The following is a 17711-nucleotide window of genomic DNA, read 5'->3' as shown; positions in this document are numbered from 1 at the left end:
CATGAGATTCAGGGCTGTTCTAGCTCCTTGTTCTTCCATGTCCCATGTTTTCCCTGGGGAGTCTGACTCTACCTACCCCAAATAGAGAGGACAGCAACAGACCAGGGGACAAGCCCAGTTTGCTGAAGCAGTGAATTTATTAGAGTGTGGTGAAGGGTTACTTACATGGCAGCTGCATCGCCTCCAGTGGATGGCTACTCATAAATGCTCAGCACTGGTGCTCCTTGCACAAGCTGGGGCAGCCATAGCACCGGTGAGTCCCCTTAGTCAGCAATTGATCGCCACTGATAGAACCTGGGAGATGGGCTTCCTTAGTCTTAGACGTTCCCTGATCCTCTCCCACCTTCCACAAGGAAATGGCTGAACAGCCATTCTCATTTTACAGTCAGAAAATTGATGATGAAAACAAATTGAGTAAAAAATGTCATGTTCTTAATCAATTACTGGATTTAAATAAAGACCAGTGTAACTCAAGAGTCCATATTGAGCTTATGATACTATTCTTTAAAATTTACATTCAGGGCTGGTGAGATGGCTCTGGGTAAGAGCACTGACTGCTCTTCCCAAGATCCTGAGTTCAAATCCCAGCAACCACATGGTGGCTCATCTGACGCCCTCTTCTGGAACATCTGAAGTCAGCTATAGTGTACTTACATATAATAATAAATAAATCCATTTTTTTTTTTTTAATTTACATTCAGAGGGGCAGAACTGGTCCCTCAGGAGTTAAGAGGACCAGTGTTTGTTTCCCAGAATCCACACTGAGTGGCTCACAGCTGCCTGTAACTCCAGCTCAGGAGGATGTGGTTTTGTCTTCTGGCTACTGCAGACATCTGTGCATGTGTCACAAACAGACTCAAATATCCACACACAAACAAATTTAAGAATTACATCCAGTCATACCCATATTCTCAGTAGTACGAAGGAGGCTGAGGAAGGAAGGTTGTGAGAGTGTGGTCAACCTCAGTAACATAGAAAGGTCGTGCCGCCTTGGCAGATGTTAGAACTCGATGCCTCGCACCCTCAACCCTCCTCTCCTTTTACTGTGTGGGTTGCCTGCATGAGTTTACACGCACCATGTGTCCGCAAATGGCTGGAGAGAAAACTGATCCCAGAAACTGGAGTTATAGGTCGCTGTGAACTGCCACGTGGGTGCTAGGAACGGAGCCCAGGTCCTTGGTAGTAGTCACCTTTAACCATTGTGCCATCTCTCTGGCCCTGTCCAGTTTTTATTTTCTTAGTAGATATATATGTAGTGAACATAATATAACTTATGTTTTATTACTTCTACCTGAAGGGCAAACTTAGTAATTCAGTGTGAAAACTGGTGGAACCTAGCAAAGCAGTTTGCAAGCCGAAGCCCACCTCTTAACTTCCTGTCCAGTCCAGTGCAGAGGACACTGATGAAGGCTCTGGTCTTAGGAGGCTTTGCACATATGGACACAGAAACCAAGCAGCAGTATTGGACTGAGGTAAAAGTTGCTTCTCTCTTGATTCTTTGACCTTACAGATATTAGAAAAAGAGTCTGGGAGCAAACACTTCAGCAGTAAGTTTCCTTACATTCTCCCCTCATCCACCTATGGAAGCTTATGTCATAAGTACTGTCTCAAGGCGTATTCGCTACTTGTCTGACACATTGACTAGTAGTAATGGTTTCTATGCTTCAGGTGCATTTTCCCAAGCCAGATGAGAGCATGAATTGGTGTGTCCTTTTCAAATTCGAAAAGCATGGTGGGTAGCAAGGAGCTAGAGCACTTGCTTTAGCATGCCAAGGCCTTGTTGTCAGTCTGTCCCCAAAAGTGAAAGAAACTGTGACATGAAGAACCACAGACATGTTCATCTTGAAAAGATGAAAATTAAAGTGCATTTTGTTTTCTGGCACTTCTCTTACCATTGTGGCCTCAGTAACAGATTATCGCTGCCTTGAATTTAGGAGGCTGCCTGTGTGTCCAAAGAAGGTGTTCATAGAGTTCTTTTTAAGGTCTACAAAGACGAGACTGTGGCTTTTGGTAGTTAGTGACAACCTTTGGCATTTCTGTTGTTCACAGGTTCTCTGTGTACTCTGCATGCAAATTTCTCAGTGTATAAGATCTTGACTGTATTGGAGTGGAACACACTTCATTATGACCAAATTCTGATTTACTTTATCTCAAACAACTTTGCTCAAATGAGGTCACTTTCTGAGCTTCTAATTCAACCATAGTTTGGGCACCTTCTGTAATAATTTATTTCCTAAATCAAATGTATATGTAGAGGTCTGGCCTCTGGTCCTTTTGTCTAGAGTGTTCTTAATACCTGTAAAGTTAAGGGTACAAGAGCAGACAGTCATTTATGTTTTTATAGCTAAGCTAAAACAGGCTGACTTTTAAATCCCTGTGCTGCTGGGGTCCAGAGAAATGATTCGGTGGTTAAGAACACAAGCTACTCTTCTTGAGTACACAACTTCGTCTCTTAGTATCCACTTTGGGTGGCTCTCAGCTTCCCTGTAACTCCAGGTATAGGAGACCTGATACCTCTGTTTCTGTGAGCACCTGCATGCATGTGAATATACCTACCACATACAAATATAAACACATGCCCAGAAATTGACCATAGTCATTTTTGTCAGTTTGTCTCATCACTAATTTTTGAGATAAGGTTTCTCACTGTATATGAAACTCTTGATTTCAGCAACCCCAGGGCTCATCTTGTCTCTGTTTCCCTGCACTGGGATTATAGGCAGTTCGTTTATTCATGAGTGCTGGGGTGTGAACTCAGGCTGAACACTTTATGTAGTGACTTGGTTGGTTTTCTGTTCTATTACTATGAAAACACACCATGCCCAAGGCAACTTATAAAATAAAGCGTTTGATTATGGGCTTGCTTACAGTTTCAGAGAATGCCTCTAACCATCGAGGCAGAGAACATGGCAGTAGGCAGGCAAACATGGCACTGGAACAATAGCTTACATGTTGAAACAACAACCATGAGGCAGAGAGAGGCTAATTAGGAAAGATGACTTACCTCTTCCAACAAGGCTACTACACCTTCTAATCCTTAACAAAAAGTTCCACCAACTAGTATTTAAATATGAGCCTGTGGGGCCTATTCTTACTCTAAGTACCACATGTAGCGAGCGCTTTACCAACTGAGACCTTTCTTCAGCCCTGGAAACACTCTCAACACCCAGAGCAGGACTCATTATCTGAGGTTGTATTCTGTGCCAAGAATTATGGGGGAGGGGAGAATCAGACAAGGGCTTTATAATTTAATTGTGTTACAATAGAAATTGGCAAACTGGCTCATAGACCCAACATGGTTGCTGTGCTTGTAGATAAGCCTTCTCTGAGTTATCACTCTGTGTTCATATAGCACTACTGAAGTGCACAGTATACAGTACTGACCCTTGATGGAGAAAAACTTTGATGATTCCCTATTTAGTAGTTCTGATTTTTTTTTCATTTTTATAATTCTTTGGCCAATCACCTGGAAAAACACATACACACACCCCTTTATGAAGCAGAGGCAAGAGGATTCAAACACCAATTGGAAGCTAGTCAGGGATGCATAGTGAAACTATTAAAAAAAACAAGTAGGGGGCTGGATGGAGAGATGGCTAAGTGGGTAAAGCACTTGTCCCAGGAGTATGAGGATGAAGGTTCAGACATTCAGCATTGCATAAAAAGCTGGGTGTGCGTGGTGAAGGTTCACTCAAAACCCCAACCCTTGTAAGACAGAGACAGAGTATCCCCAGGGTCCTTGTAAGACAGAGACAGAGTATCCCCAGGGCAAACTGGTACCTAGATTGACCAGCAAATACCTTACCTCAATAAAGTGGATACCTAATGCCAATACACATGTACAGTGAAACTAGAAAGGATTGTGAGAGAATAATAAAATCCCCCAACCCCAAAAAGAACTTAGAAAGAATGGGATCAAGAGCCATATTTTGTGACTTGGGTGTCGTTTCTTTGTGTATAGCACACACTATAATGATTCTTAGTATGGACAACATACCTCAAACCTGTAATTCCTGCTTGTAGGAGTCAGAGATAGGATTCCTGAGCAATTGAGACCAGCCTGTTCTACCTAGCAAGACCCTGTGTCAAAGACTTAAGGAATAAGGAGCTTGCTGGTTCAAATAGTCCTTGTTTTGTGTGCTCCTTCTGCCCCAGTGAGAGTATTTTGGGGTACATACTCATCCAAGTGGGACGTTTACGCTGTGATGCGCCTCCACAGGTTCTGCAGCCTCTTCAGCAGAGATTCCTGAGAGTGATCAACCAAGAGAACTTTCAGCAGATGTGTCAGCAGGAGGAAGTCAAGCAGGAGATCACTGCCACATTGGAGGCCCTGTGTGGCATTGCTGAGGCCACCCAGATCGACAATGTAGCCATCCTTTTTAATTTTTTAATGGACTTCCTTAACAATTGCATTGGTTTAATGGAAGTTTACAAAAATACTCCAGAAACTGTCAATCTCATTATAGAAGTTTTTGTTGAAGTTGCACATAAACAAATATGCTATCTTGGAGAGGTAAGTTTTATTCTGTCAGGATTACAAGTCTCTGAAGCCATGATGTTCCATTCTTTTCTTCATATTTAATGCATAGTTATGTTTCTCCAAGATAGTCAAGCTGAATGAATACAATTCTTACTTCAAAATGTTAGTGTTATAGGAGGACTAATACATTAAACATAGCTGTATTATAAGTATGCTTTTATTATTGATCTTTAATTGTTTTCTTCTTATTGGAACTTTTTTTTGTTTTGGTTTTGTGATAGGATCTCCCTGTGTAGACAAGGTTGTCCTCAAACTCACAGAGCTCCATCTGCCTCTCTCTTTCCAAGAGCTGAGATTAAAGGTGTATGCCACCATGTCCAGCTCCTTTTATTAATTGTTGATTGCTGTGTGTGTGCGCGCGCGCGCGCGTGCGTGTGTGTGTGTGTGTGTGTGTGTGTGTGTGTGTGTGTGTGTCTGCATGTGTGCATGCTAGAAGTCAAGGGTGGGTCTCTACCTTACTTTCTGAGACAAGGACTTACTGACCCTACAGCTTACCAAGCCAAGCAGGCCAGAATGGCTCTTGTCTCCTCCTCCTTGTGTAGGATCCTAACCATGCAGCAGCACTGGGCATCTGTACTGGCATTTACCTGGCAAGCGCTTTACTGACTCTCAACCCTTTGTATTGTTAATAGTAACGCTGTTGTTGTAACTTTGTTTCACTTTGATTCACACTTTGACTCATCTACTAGATCCTACCAAGTAATACCACTCCTCATATTTTCTTACAGTCCAAAGCTATGCATTTATATGAAGCCTGCCTTACTTTGTTACAAGTGTATTCTAAGAATAACTTAGGGCGGCAAAGGATAGACGTCACGGCGGAGGAAGAGCAGTACCAGGACCTGCTTCTCATTATGGAGCTTCTCACTAACCTTCTCTCAAAGGAGTTCATAGACTTTAGTGACACAGGTAAAGTCTCTTGCGGTGATCCTTTCATTTGTTATTATTGTTTTTCTTAAAGCTACAGGTTATTTTCTTCCAGTAAAATCCCATGAGGAAGATTATTTTCCAAACAAATGGAAGTAAATTTCTTTAGCTGAAGTGAAGGTAGAGATGAAGACCTTTCTCTTGTCTACTTTTGAAATGTGAATATCAACTTTTTATTTGTTGTTTTCTTTTTTAATATAAAAAATCAATTTATTCTACAACTATCACACATGTCTTTTATCTAAAAGAAAAGTGGTGTCTGCCTCCATTTCCTCCTCAGTTATATAGTTCTTGATAAATGCCAACTGCTGCTATTCCCACAAGTCCATGCAGCAGGTTCCAGTGCCGCTCTCACTTTACTGATGAGGGACCAGCATAGACTGGTTGGCTTACTCACCCACATGCTCGTAGCTAGTACGTTTGAGTTCACATTCAAATCTCTGTATGTGTCTGTAGGCCCTGGTCTCTAGAGCAGCCGTTTTCAGTCAGGGCATTGAGTCTTCTTTAGCAGGTATCCTGCATATCAGTTGCATTATAATTCATAACAGTAATCAAAATTGCAGTTATGATATAGCAATGAAATAATTCTTTGTTGGTTGGGGGTAGCCATAACATGAAGAACTGTATCAAAGAGTCAAAGCATTGAGGAGCATTGCTTTAGAAGGGTATTTCATTGGCTTTTCTGTGTCTTCTGAGATGATTGCCCAATCAAACTCAGCATTTTATGGATATAGCATGGAAAATCCAATGGAGTAGGAAGTACTGGATTTTAGACTTGACAGTCAATTCCTGCAGTCCTCATGTTTAAGGTATCTGGGGTTGGAGCTCCCTGGATCTTTCCTCCATAACACTGGGCCATTAGGGTCCCACAGGGTTGGAGAGATGACTCAGCCATTAAGAGCACTGTCTGTTCTTTCTCTGAGGATCCAGGTTCAATTTTCAGCACCCATATGGCAGCTCATAACTGCCTGTAACTCAATTTAGGAGATCTGACACCTTCACATAGACATGCAGGCAAAACATGAATGCAAATGAAATAAAAATAAATACATTATTTTAAAAAATAACTATACTTATAGACAAGAGGTTGGTCAGTCAGTAGAACTCATTATCGAAGCTTATCTCTGCTTCCTTCACATGCTACTGCTGAACTTCCTTGTTTGTTCTGCAGATCTGTTCTCAGAGTAACAGGCAGGAAGAAGTGTAGCTGTTCTCCCAACACAAGAGGCTGAGGGGCTCTTTCTCCCCAGTGCCTTTAAATGCTTACCCTTGCCTTCAGCGGAAGGTGTTCAAAGTCTCTGCCCTCACTAGTTAGCTTTACCAACCTGCTAACTTTATCTTCAAACCTGATAGAAGTGGGTTATTTTATAAACGAAAACCTTGTATCTAATATTGCCTCGTATTGTGCATTCATTCTTTCTGTCGAGGTTCTCTAAGCTGGTACCATATTAGCCTACATTAGTCACTTGTCCAGTTCTTTGGAATTATTCTTGCTCTGTTGACTTTGTTGATTCATTTTTCTTGTTCGCTGTCCACCCTGTTAGAATTCATAGGATTATCCAAATTAGCTGGGGGGTACTGAAGTAAGACACTAACGTTAACTTTGATTTCAAGAATGTCTTTTGCCCGTACTTATACACTGTTATTGTGTCGGGTACTCAGATTCTCCAACTATAGTACAAAAGGACAGTGTGGGCTGGGAGTATCAGATTTCCCTGATACCCATTAATGGACTTCTTGGGTCTTTAAACTTGACTCTGTTCATGTTTTCATACGGAAATATTAGCTTTGGAGATGTAAGTTACAACTGCACAAGTATGCTTTTTATTTTGATAGATGAAGTGTTTAGAGGACATGAGCCAGGACAAGCAGCAGGCAGATCTGTATCGGCAGCTGATGTCGTTTTATATGGAGTAAACCTAATTCTGCCCTTAATGTCACAAGATCTTTTGAAGGTAATTAAAATAATATGAACATAAGAATATTAACATTTCTATTTCTATATTTCTACTACAGTCAACTGTGCTTACCTTTTAGTACCCAAGCCCTAGTCCTGTGTGTGCAGATAATTAGTAACTTATTTTATCAGGGACTACCACAAGAAAACAGTTCTGCTAGCAGTTTTAACTGTCTTCAAATTTGTCAGTTTGTAAACTTCATTCTTGGCCAAAGGAGCCAGCGAAGGTGACTGTTTTCCATGCCCTTCCATGTAGAAATGTGATAGCAGAAACCAAGGTAAATGTAAGTGATTTTTTTTGGGTTTTTTGCACATTACGTCTGTATTGTGCCTTGGTTCTATTGTTAGTTAGTGTAAGGTAGGTGGCACTGCAGTTGCATTTTCCTCAGTCCAGAAACACTCTGGGGGAGAGGAGGTTGTGTGATACGCATTATCACAGAAGGCTAAGGCAAGGAGGAGGAGAAGGGTGTGTGTGTCTATAAATGTATCCTGTGCACATGTGCACTAACTGGATCTGATAGGGTGGGCGGGACAGAGTTAGTTGGTGGGAGATGGAGACAAAAGACTTAAGGGTAACTTTAGGCTATGCTATGCCCTTTCCTCCCTGAGGAATGTCTATTGGGCAATGCCTGCCAACCCATGAACCAAGAGTTTTTGTAACTACTCTTAGGATGGGAGAATTAACTCAGCTTTGTATACTGGTTTGCTTTTAGTGTTCTTCCATTCTACTAAGTCAGCCATTGTGACCATTTGGTGCACAGTTTCTCTGTGGTTAGGCTAGATTGCCTGCTTCCCTTCAGTTCTTCAGGGTTGTCTAAGTAGAAAGATGGAAAGGGACTGACAACTCTAGTTTATGAATATCGTTTATCAGTTTAAATGTTTTCTAACACACTTAAGTGGGAATACACATAACCAAAGCCTTTGTTCCCCAGATCATTTAGTTGTTAGGCTGCTTTGTTTATTTGTTCAGTGTCAGCTAGAATACCAGGACTTTTCTGTATCTCCCATTAGCCTCTAGGAAGAGAATTCTTTCTACTATGTATTTTTTTCAATAACAGCTACTGAAAGATTCCCTTTACTGTAATGTATTTTACATTTCTGCAGGTCTTGATGTTTTCTATATTTTGTATACATCTTGAAAATTGTTATACTGGTTATGAGCTTGTTAGTTTTTTGTTTTATGAGACAGTATTAAACAAAAATATTTAATATTTCTTTTTCAGTTTCCAACCCTTTGTAATCAATATTACAAACTGATCACATTTATTTGTGAGATTTTTCCTGAAAAGATACCCCAGCTTCCTGAGGATCTGTTTAAGAGTCTGATGTATTCCCTAGAACTAGGAATGACATCGTATCCTTTAAATGAACATTGTTATTAGGGGAGGGAGGTTTTTGTTTTTAAAATGATTGTTTTTCTTTTATAGCTCAATTTGTAACTGCTTTAATTCTTTCTTTTCCCTTTTTTCCTCTTTTCTTCTTTTTTTAGATTTTTTTATTTTTGAGTCAGGGTTTCTCTGTGTAGCTTAGTTGTCCTGGAATTCACTCTGTGGATTAGACTGGTCCTAAGCCTACCTGGTGCTGTGATCCAAGGTTTTCACCACCATCCCTCGTTCTAACCCTGTTTCTCTTGTGAATTTCTATGTTTTCTTTTCTTTTCTTTTCTTTTCTTTTCTTTTCTTTTCTTTTCTTTTCTTTTCTCTTCATACATCTAGTACCTGGCCCTCTGGTCATTCCTTCATTAGGTCATGTGATGCATTGCAGTTGGTTCTCTATTCTTAGCTTGCTGACATTATAATGTCATCATTTGTATAATCTCATCTGCAGAAACAAGCTAGATATGACTGGACCTGGAAACTCTCAGAGGCCGTCTCGTGTGGAAATGCTTCTTTTCTAATTCAGTTGAGACACTGCAGTCTGGCCTACCCCTACCATCTGTGTTCCTAGCTACAAAAAGTCCTATGTATAATATAGCTGTCATTTTTTTTTTATCTTCTATAAAGTCAGGTATATGTGATATAGTTTGCTCTTTGACCATTGTGTCCAGAATGAGTTCAGAAGTATGCCAGCTTTGTCTCGAGGCCTTGACACCATTAGCTGAACAATGTGCTAAAGCACAAGAAACGGATTCACCACTTTTTCTAGCAACACGACACTTCCTTAAGGTAAGATGCTTGGTGGGTACGTGGGAGAATCGTCTACTTAACCAGGCTGAGTTAAGTACCTGCCTGATACTTGCCTGCATGCCAACTAACCAGGAAGCTGCAGCTCAGTCTAGGCTCAGTTATAGAATAAGAGGGAGCTTTTTAATTTATAGGTAGATGGGTGTTTGTCTGGATGTGTGTCTTTGTATCACATGAGTGTCTGATGCCTGTGGAAATCAGAAAAGGTCATTAGAACCCCCACTGGATCTGGATTTACAGACAGTTGTGAACTACTGTGTGGATGCTGGAGATAGAATCAGGTCCTTTGGAAGGGCAGCCAGTGCTTTTAGCCCCTGAGCCATCTTGCCAAACCCATGAACTCTTGAGTCAAATGAAAACGCACTTGCGTTCTGTTAGGGGAGAGAAAATATTTTACTCTCTGTTCTTTGTAGTTGTATGTGGGTTTGATTTGACTGTGGCTTTTGAGGCAGGGTTCTCTGTGTATCTTTGGCTGTTATGGGACTTGCTTTGTGGACCAGGCTGGCCTCTAAGTCAGGTTTGCTTCCTCTGCCTCCTAAGTGCTGAGATTAAAGGTGTGTACAGACCAATTCCCCGGGAACGTGTTCTCTTCCACTTCTGTTTTGGCTTTTTGTTTGTTTGTTTTGTTTTGTTTTAAGGCAGGGTTTCTCTGTAGCCCTGACTATCTTAGAACTCACTCTATAGGCCAGTCTGGCCTTGAACTCAATAGACTTCCACTTGGCTCCTGAGTGCTAGGATTAAAGTTGTGCCCCACTACTGCCTAGCCCATTTTGTATCCTTGAATGATGCTATAAATATTACGAGGAATTTGATATTTTTAATTTAGATTACACAGAAAATAACATCTGTGTGTTTTTCATGGATTAAAAAAATGATTTAATAATTGATGTGTTAATGTAAGAAATCGACTATAACCCCGATCCTCTTTTCAGACCAGAAAGGGGCTAGAGATTTAAATAATTACTCTGGGGCTGGAGAGATGGCTCAGTGGTTAAGAGCATTGACTGCTCTTCTAGAGGTCCTGAGTTCAATTTCCAGCAATCACATGGTGGCTCACAACCATCTGTAATGAGGTCCGATGCCCTCTTCTGGTGTGTCTGAAGACAGCTACAGTGTACTCATATAAATAAAATAAATCTTTAAAAATAAATAATTATTCTGTATTTTATGGATGTATCTCATTATGTACTTTCAGCTGGTTTTTGATATGCTGGTCTTGCAAAAGCACAACACGGAGATGACCACTGCAGCGGGCGAAGCCTTCTACACATTGGTGTGTTTGCACCAGGTATTGCACCCCCTTTGCACACCAGCTCTTGTGGATCCAGGGACACCGAAGCCCATGACCCCAGGGACGTTTCTTAGTTTCCTCATGTGCTCTAGGCTTATGTTTTATATTTATAGGCAATCTGTTTGTCAGATCAAAATATCCCGTCTCTGTTAGGAGCCATTCTCTGATGCAGGTCTCACTCAAAAGCTTGGCTTTAATCACTTGTGCTAGGAGCCCTGTGTATGTATACAAGAGAGTGAGTGGTATCTTTGAGGAATTCAGGTTTCATAGAGTGGCAAGGTGAATCAGATTGGGAGCAGATTTGCCTTCAGAGAATGTAAAGAACAGAGTATTATTTTATTTAGTGATTTGGAAACAATGTGGTTTTGTTTTTGTTGAACCTTAAAGATCCTAAAACATCATTGCTATGGGATTAATGTAACAATGTGTCCCCCAGGCCTGAAGTGCGTGCTGTGCTCTTGTGGCAACTACTTATGAGTATTCCTCCTATCAGCTGTGTGCTCCTTTTCCTTTTCTGTCCATTTGGTTACTAAGGCACCATGGGCCTGAGAGGGCGGCTCAAAGGGTGCTTTAGGTACTGTCACCAAGCCTTAGTCCTGTGTCCATGGTGGAGGGAAGGTGCCAACTATGCAAGTTGTTCACACACACACACAATCTAAAAAATGTATTAGAAATAAGACAAGCATTGTGAAAAGAGAGGACCGACTGCAAACACCTATGGCACATACCCATAAGTAAATGTCAAAAATGGTTTGAGGGCTTTGGTTTGGTTTGGTTTTTTTGGGGGGTTGTTTGGTTGGTTGGTTTTGGTTTTTTGAGACAGGGTTTCTCTGTGTAGACCCGGCTGGCCTCGAACTCAGAAATCCACCTGCCTCTGCCTCCCAAGTGCTGGGATTAAAGGCGTGCGCCACCACCGCCCAGCCTTTTGTTTGTTTTGTTTTGTTTGTTTTGTTTTGTTGAAAGACAGAAAAAAGAGAGTGGGCACTTTAGAACAGCTAGTGTGATTCCTGCTGCCTGGCCCAGAAGCAGTACTGTTTCTTAACAGTCAGAAGATTATCTAAGCTTACGCTGGCCTTCTGAGCAGGCCTGTCCTTTGCACAGGACAGTTCAGGCAGCCACTCTGGCTCTGTGCTGTAGACAGGGGGATAGGGATTGGGAAACTGTACCCTACTTCTCTTTGCTCTATGTCATATCTGATTTTCTCATTTGAATGTTGTGATGTTCTAAGAAGCTCATGAAAATTAATGGCAGACTAGCTTTTTCCATAGTGCTTCTCTGTTCTAGGTCACTTTCCCTTAAGCCTCCGCACACTCACCTGTTTACTAGTGTTACGAGAGTGGATAATAAAAACAGAAGATGCCACCACTGCATTATCCAAAGCCACTGCTACATTGCTGGCTTGGGACTTTCAAAGTGTTCTGCTTCTACTTTGAGAGAGCTCTCAACCCTTCTCCACGCTTCTGCTGCCCTCAGAACTGGGAGGACAGTGTATTTGCCAGTAGAGAACTGTTCACCTTAACATTCCAAGCACAGGAGTTATGAACAAAATGTACATGAGGCAATGCCGCAAAGCTGGGACCATGTGGGTCTGGAGCCAGAATGTCTGTACTCATGTGATTTTCAGTATATTACTCAATCTGGTAGAGTCTTCATCTGTAAAATGGGAATATTAATAGTGTCAATCTCATAGTAGCATACATATTAAATTAATTAGCACATAGATAAGGTGAGAACAAGACCTAAACACTGAACTGTTGGAAAGAGTTTTTGTCTGCCCTGCCTCAGAACCAACCCCACATTCCCTGCTATGATCCCCCAAAGAAAACATGGTTATGGCTGCCTTGTTTCTTCTGCAGGCTGAATATTCTGAACTGGTTGAGACATTACTGTCAAGTCAACAAGACCCAGTCATTTACCAGAGATTAGCAGATGCCTTCAACAAGCTCACAGCGAGCAGCACTCCTCCTGCCCTGGACCGGAAGCAGAAGATGGCCTTCCTAAAGAGTTTAGAAGAATTTATGGCAAATGTTGGTGGTCTCCTTTGTGTAAAATAAACAAACAGAGCTATAAGCTTAACTTAGATCCTTTCTGCAAAGTGCACTGAATTGCTGAAAGTTGACTTGAGTCTTGTCCTGTTCTTCAGTTCGTTTGACCATTTTGGATTTTGGAAAGCCTGAGACTTTGATGTGGAGTTCCGTGAAACAGGAGAGGTCAACTTGAAATCAGCTTCGTCATTAGGTGTTAGCCATCATCTGCCGTATACTTGTCTTCTAGATTCTGAATGGTGATTTATATTTTTCAAAATGCAATTCCATATATGTGCAAACAGATATGGGCACCATGAAATTCATATTCAGTGCCTTTTCCCCTTTTGTCAAAGCATAGGTGGCTAGCCAAAGTTGGTATGTTCTCGGCATTGGTTTTCAAAATGTCCATAGATCCCTCATCATCTGAGGAGCTGATTGTAGGAGGGGATTCTTGGGCCCTACTGTGCATCATTAGCATATTTGGTTGTTGGACTCTAGAGTAACCATTTTAATAAGCTCCTCCCTTTCGTTACCCTAAAAGTTTTAATTCAGTACAAGAGATGCTGAAACCATGTAAGAGGTTTTGTGCTTTCCAGCATTTCCCGCTTCGGTGGTTATAATTACGCAGGAAGAAGATCCTTACAAGTGTGTGTTGGTTTCATCGTCCTCCCTCTCCCCACTTCCTCCCTTTCCTTCCCTTTCAGCCTCACTGTTGCAGGTTTTGTGTGATTATTTCAGGTTTCTAATCAGACTGTGATGCCTGAACTTGAGGAAAATACGTGTATATTTTTGTTCCGTAAAGATGACTTTAGGAACTGTAGCCATTTCATTGCCTTAATTTTAAGAGGAAAAGACAAACCAGATTTGTTTTAGAGAGAAATTAAGTCTTGATACTTAAGAGTTGGCTTTGGGTATTAGCTGCTATGAACCTCTTGCCCCTTTGATTATGTATTTATGTTTATCAGTGAGTGGAAGAGCATCCCAGCGTGGTTGCCTTTCTCAGTGTGTTTCTGTCCAGCCACACAGCCTGTATCTACTCTGAATGGCTTGCTTAAGCAATAACTTTTTAATGGGTGTGAATGACTAATTCACACAGACTATTGCACATTGGGGCATCAGGGGCAATAATTATGCTGAAGCGGGCGTTATCCTCGAGTCACAGGAGCCGCACTAACTCAATCTCAAAGACTTAAACATTTAACTTTAGCTAGGCATGGTGGTGCGTGCCTGTATTCCTGGCATTTAGGAAGCTGAGTGTAAAGGTCAGGCTAGTCTGGGTTACAATGTATGATCGATCTTTAAAAAAGGAAAAAGAAAAATTCTCTTTAGATCCTCTGGCTTTTCTAATCAGGATTTTTATACTGCTCCTGTGCTCCTCTTAATTTTTGTGTCAGCTTTAATTATGAAAATGAAAGCTCATTTATAAACAGCAGGCCTCTGACACAGTCACACAGCACAGTGGCAGCTCGAGGCCTCTGACCTAGGTGCATCTGAGACTGCCATGCAAGGGCAGACTCCTCTGCTGTTCTTGACGCCTCCCTGCTAACCATCTGTCAAGTACTGTCCTACCTGAACTGCACAGCACGTGCATCTTAATAGCTGATGCTCTGGGAATTTTGTGTAACTGTAGAAGCAGAGCATCTAAATTACATCCTGTACCTGTGATGGTAGGTGTGCGAGGATGCGAAGCTTAGGGCCATACATTTTTGAGAATCCTTTCTTCTAAGTTGATCATCATTTAGTAACAGTAAGTATGGAAAAAAATATCTCTACTGCAAAGAAGAAATATAATTCTACATGCTTTGTATTTTAAATACTTAGAAAGGTTGTTTTTAGATTTTTTTCTCTTTAATTGAACTGCAGCAGCAATCACTCTATTTTGTATTGTTCTTGATATCTGTGTTTCCTCAGCAGGTGTGGTTTCTGTGTACCTGTGTGTGTGAAGGGTGTGGGCCTTTTGACAGAAGGCTTTGAGATCCAACTGAATAGATAGGTCACTGGCCAGGACAAAGCAGAGATGTGTAGGGAAGGATGCTTTGGTAAGTAGCAAGGCATCTATCTGTGTATAATAACTTGTATTCACATGGAACTATATTTATTACATTTGACAAGATCCTAGGATGATATACTCCAATTCTGTCACAGCCACCCCTTTTGATTGAAGGAAGATTCATTTTAGATGGGACCAAATAATGCTTAAACCAGAATGTTGATTAGTGGCAAGATAAGGGAAAAGACCCCACCGTATTTTAGAGAATGAGAACGCCACTTAATTGTCCCACTCAGATCTTTCAGGGCATTTGTGTGTTTGTTCACTTTACTGAGTGTTAAGTTTGGTCTTTGGCCCAGTTTTGTTTTCTGCTTTGTTTCCTAGCACTCCTTGGACTTCTGAACTGTATTAGTGTTCCACTTCCTTTTTTCTTGATGGTCTTGCCCAAGTGGGTATTGAGGCCACTGACTTCATGCTCGTGAACTAGTTTTTCCAATTCAAACTGACTGTTAAGTTACTGGAAAATGTTTTTAAAACAAAAAATTATGTGCCCTTTTTAAAATACACGTTAAATGGACACTGTCAAGTATTTGATTTTTCAGGTTTTTTGTTCACATAGTACCTTTTAGCCTTTATTTGTCCACACTTTTGTTCACTTTATCTCATTTTATGATTCTTGATCATTTGTTTCCCAGGGCACAATCACTAAGTAATCTACACAGTCACGTGGAGGTTGTCTGTTAACACTGGTGCTCATGTAGCAGCTCCTGCCATCACTCCTTTAGGTCTCTGGAAAGGGTGATTTGACAATGTCCTTGTGTTGAGTTGGTGGCTCTTTGGATATTTGACAGTGTCCTTTTCGAACATAGTAGTTGACTCTGATTCTGGTGGAAGACTGCATTATGTCAACGTGACTGTATTGCTTTTGTTGGATAGAAATGACATTTTGTAATTCTTTCCCTAAATTTAACTTAAAAATTTCAAATTTATTGTATGGAAAAAATCTAATGATAATCATTTTAGTCTGTTCAGATGAGAGGGTGCTACTCTTTGTCACGATTTCAATTAAAAACAGATCTATAATTTTTCCCCACTCAACACTCTTTTTGAAGGCAAGTCTGTATACTCAGCTGTCTCTAATCTCTGTTACTACTTGTATGAATCCCTCAAATACTGAAGGAAAGCTAGCTCTTAGTTTTGATAATTTCAGCTTGGAGCTTCCTAGGGGATAGGTAGTGTTGATTGAACCCTAAAAATATTTTTCTTTATTATATTTTTACATATATTTTGTTTGCCATCTCTGTTGTCAGAGGTGATTGTCATTGGCCCTTCCTAGCTCTGTCTTGCAAGTCATTATCAATATTGTTTTCTGAGTAAAACATTTAGCATTTCAAGTCTGAAGGAACTGCAGTGTTGTACAGAGGGACTCTTTCTTTCTAAGAAAGAGTAAGGAACTCATTTGGATATGAGGGAGGTTTGGTTTGGTTGGTTTTCGAGACAGGGTTTCTCTGTGTAACCCTGGCTGTCCTAGAACTCACTCTATTGATCAGACTGGCCTCAAACTCAGAGGTCCACCTGCCTCCTGAATGCTGGGATTAAAGGTGTGTGCCACCATACCGCTAGATATGTTTTTAATATTATAATTTTCTACCAAATCCCCTACAGAATACCATAGATGACTGGGTATGTAATAGTATTTTAAATTATTTGAGAATGTAAGTGGATGTTCTCTGACTTTTTCTAAAAACACTGCATTTCTTTAAAACTTGGCTTCCTAGAATTAGAAAGGAAAATGTCCAATTTTAACATCTTGAATTCAAGTTGATTTAAAGGGCCATGGCTCAAGTTGAACTTCATTTTGTCTTAGGCATAAAAATTGTGAAGTGTTCCTGGTTGATTATAATGGGAAACCATGACCTATGTAGCCAAAGAATATATTTGGTTCAGGTAAAACTAGACGATTAATAATGGACATTCATTTTTGCTAGTTTTGAAGATGGATGAAGTGATGTTTCTGTCCTATAGATGTGTATGTGGAAGTCTCTGTAAAGACTGAGATACTCAGCTGTGGTGATGATTCCCTCCTGTCGAGTGGGAGTTGTGTGACTGGCACTAGTCAGCTCCCTGTACTCACCGTGGCCTGCTCTTCACCTGTTCCCAGGACTTCCCAGTTGTGGGAAGGTTTGGATCTCTGGTCCTGTTTGCATCTTTAGGCCTCTTAACTATTAGGAGCTGTCAGGTGTGTTCTGGCGGCTAATTTCCCTAGCCTGAAGAAAGTTACAATATCTGCACTATGTACCTACTGGGGGTGGGGGTGGGGAATCTGACCTCAAGTGTGCTCTGAGCCCAGGTTTTCTCGTGTGGTGTCTTTTACCACGAAATTATGACAAATTACAAATCCTGGTATTGTGATCTTATTCTCTGTACAAAGAAAGAAGCTCTATGCCGTGAGCTGTGGTTTAATGGTCACAGAATGTCAGCACTGCTATCATCCAGCACGTGTAACATTTTTAAATTTATAAATATTAAAATTTTAAACTTACACTAAGACTTTTAAGTTTTTTTTTTAAAGAGACCCAGGGAGTGTATACTGTTTAAATATTTACCTCTATTAATATAACTAATGAAGGCATTTAATTTTTCAAAAGATAACTGCAGTATGATTTTAGGGAATAAACCAAGGCTGTGTGTAGAGCCAGTTATAACCTGAATATCAAAATGATAAAAACTTTATTTGTATTTTTTAATCCATCTATGGGCGTTAAAATATGTGTTTTCACTAAATATTTTTATTAC

General features: G+C 40.7%; 1 protein-coding gene across 2 annotated transcripts in view; it reads left to right on the top strand.

Annotated features, from left to right (window-relative positions):
• Xpo4 (exportin 4) overlaps positions 1–17711 on the top strand; it is an 88243-nt gene extending 70532 nt beyond the window's left edge. For both annotated transcript variants that reach the window (XM_021182561.2, XM_021182562.2), the window contains 8 exons: positions 1298–1472; positions 4220–4513; positions 5269–5449; positions 7304–7422; positions 8648–8778; positions 9472–9589; positions 10803–10895; positions 12755–17711. In XM_021182561.2, coding sequence (XP_021038220.1) covers positions 1298–1472; positions 4220–4513; positions 5269–5449; positions 7304–7422; positions 8648–8778; positions 9472–9589; positions 10803–10895; positions 12755–12952 — 1309 coding nt within the window. In that variant the 3' untranslated portion in view covers positions 12953–17711. The remainder of the gene's footprint in view (positions 1–1297; positions 1473–4219; positions 4514–5268; positions 5450–7303; positions 7423–8647; positions 8779–9471; positions 9590–10802; positions 10896–12754) is intronic.

The sequence above is a fragment of the Mus caroli genome, chromosome 14 (assembly GCF_900094665.2).
Source record: "Mus caroli chromosome 14, CAROLI_EIJ_v1.1, whole genome shotgun sequence".
Taxonomy (NCBI): Eukaryota; Metazoa; Chordata; class Mammalia; order Rodentia; family Muridae; genus Mus; species Mus caroli.
Note: the sequence above shows the minus strand (reverse complement) of the source record. Positions and strands in the feature narration are given on the sequence as shown.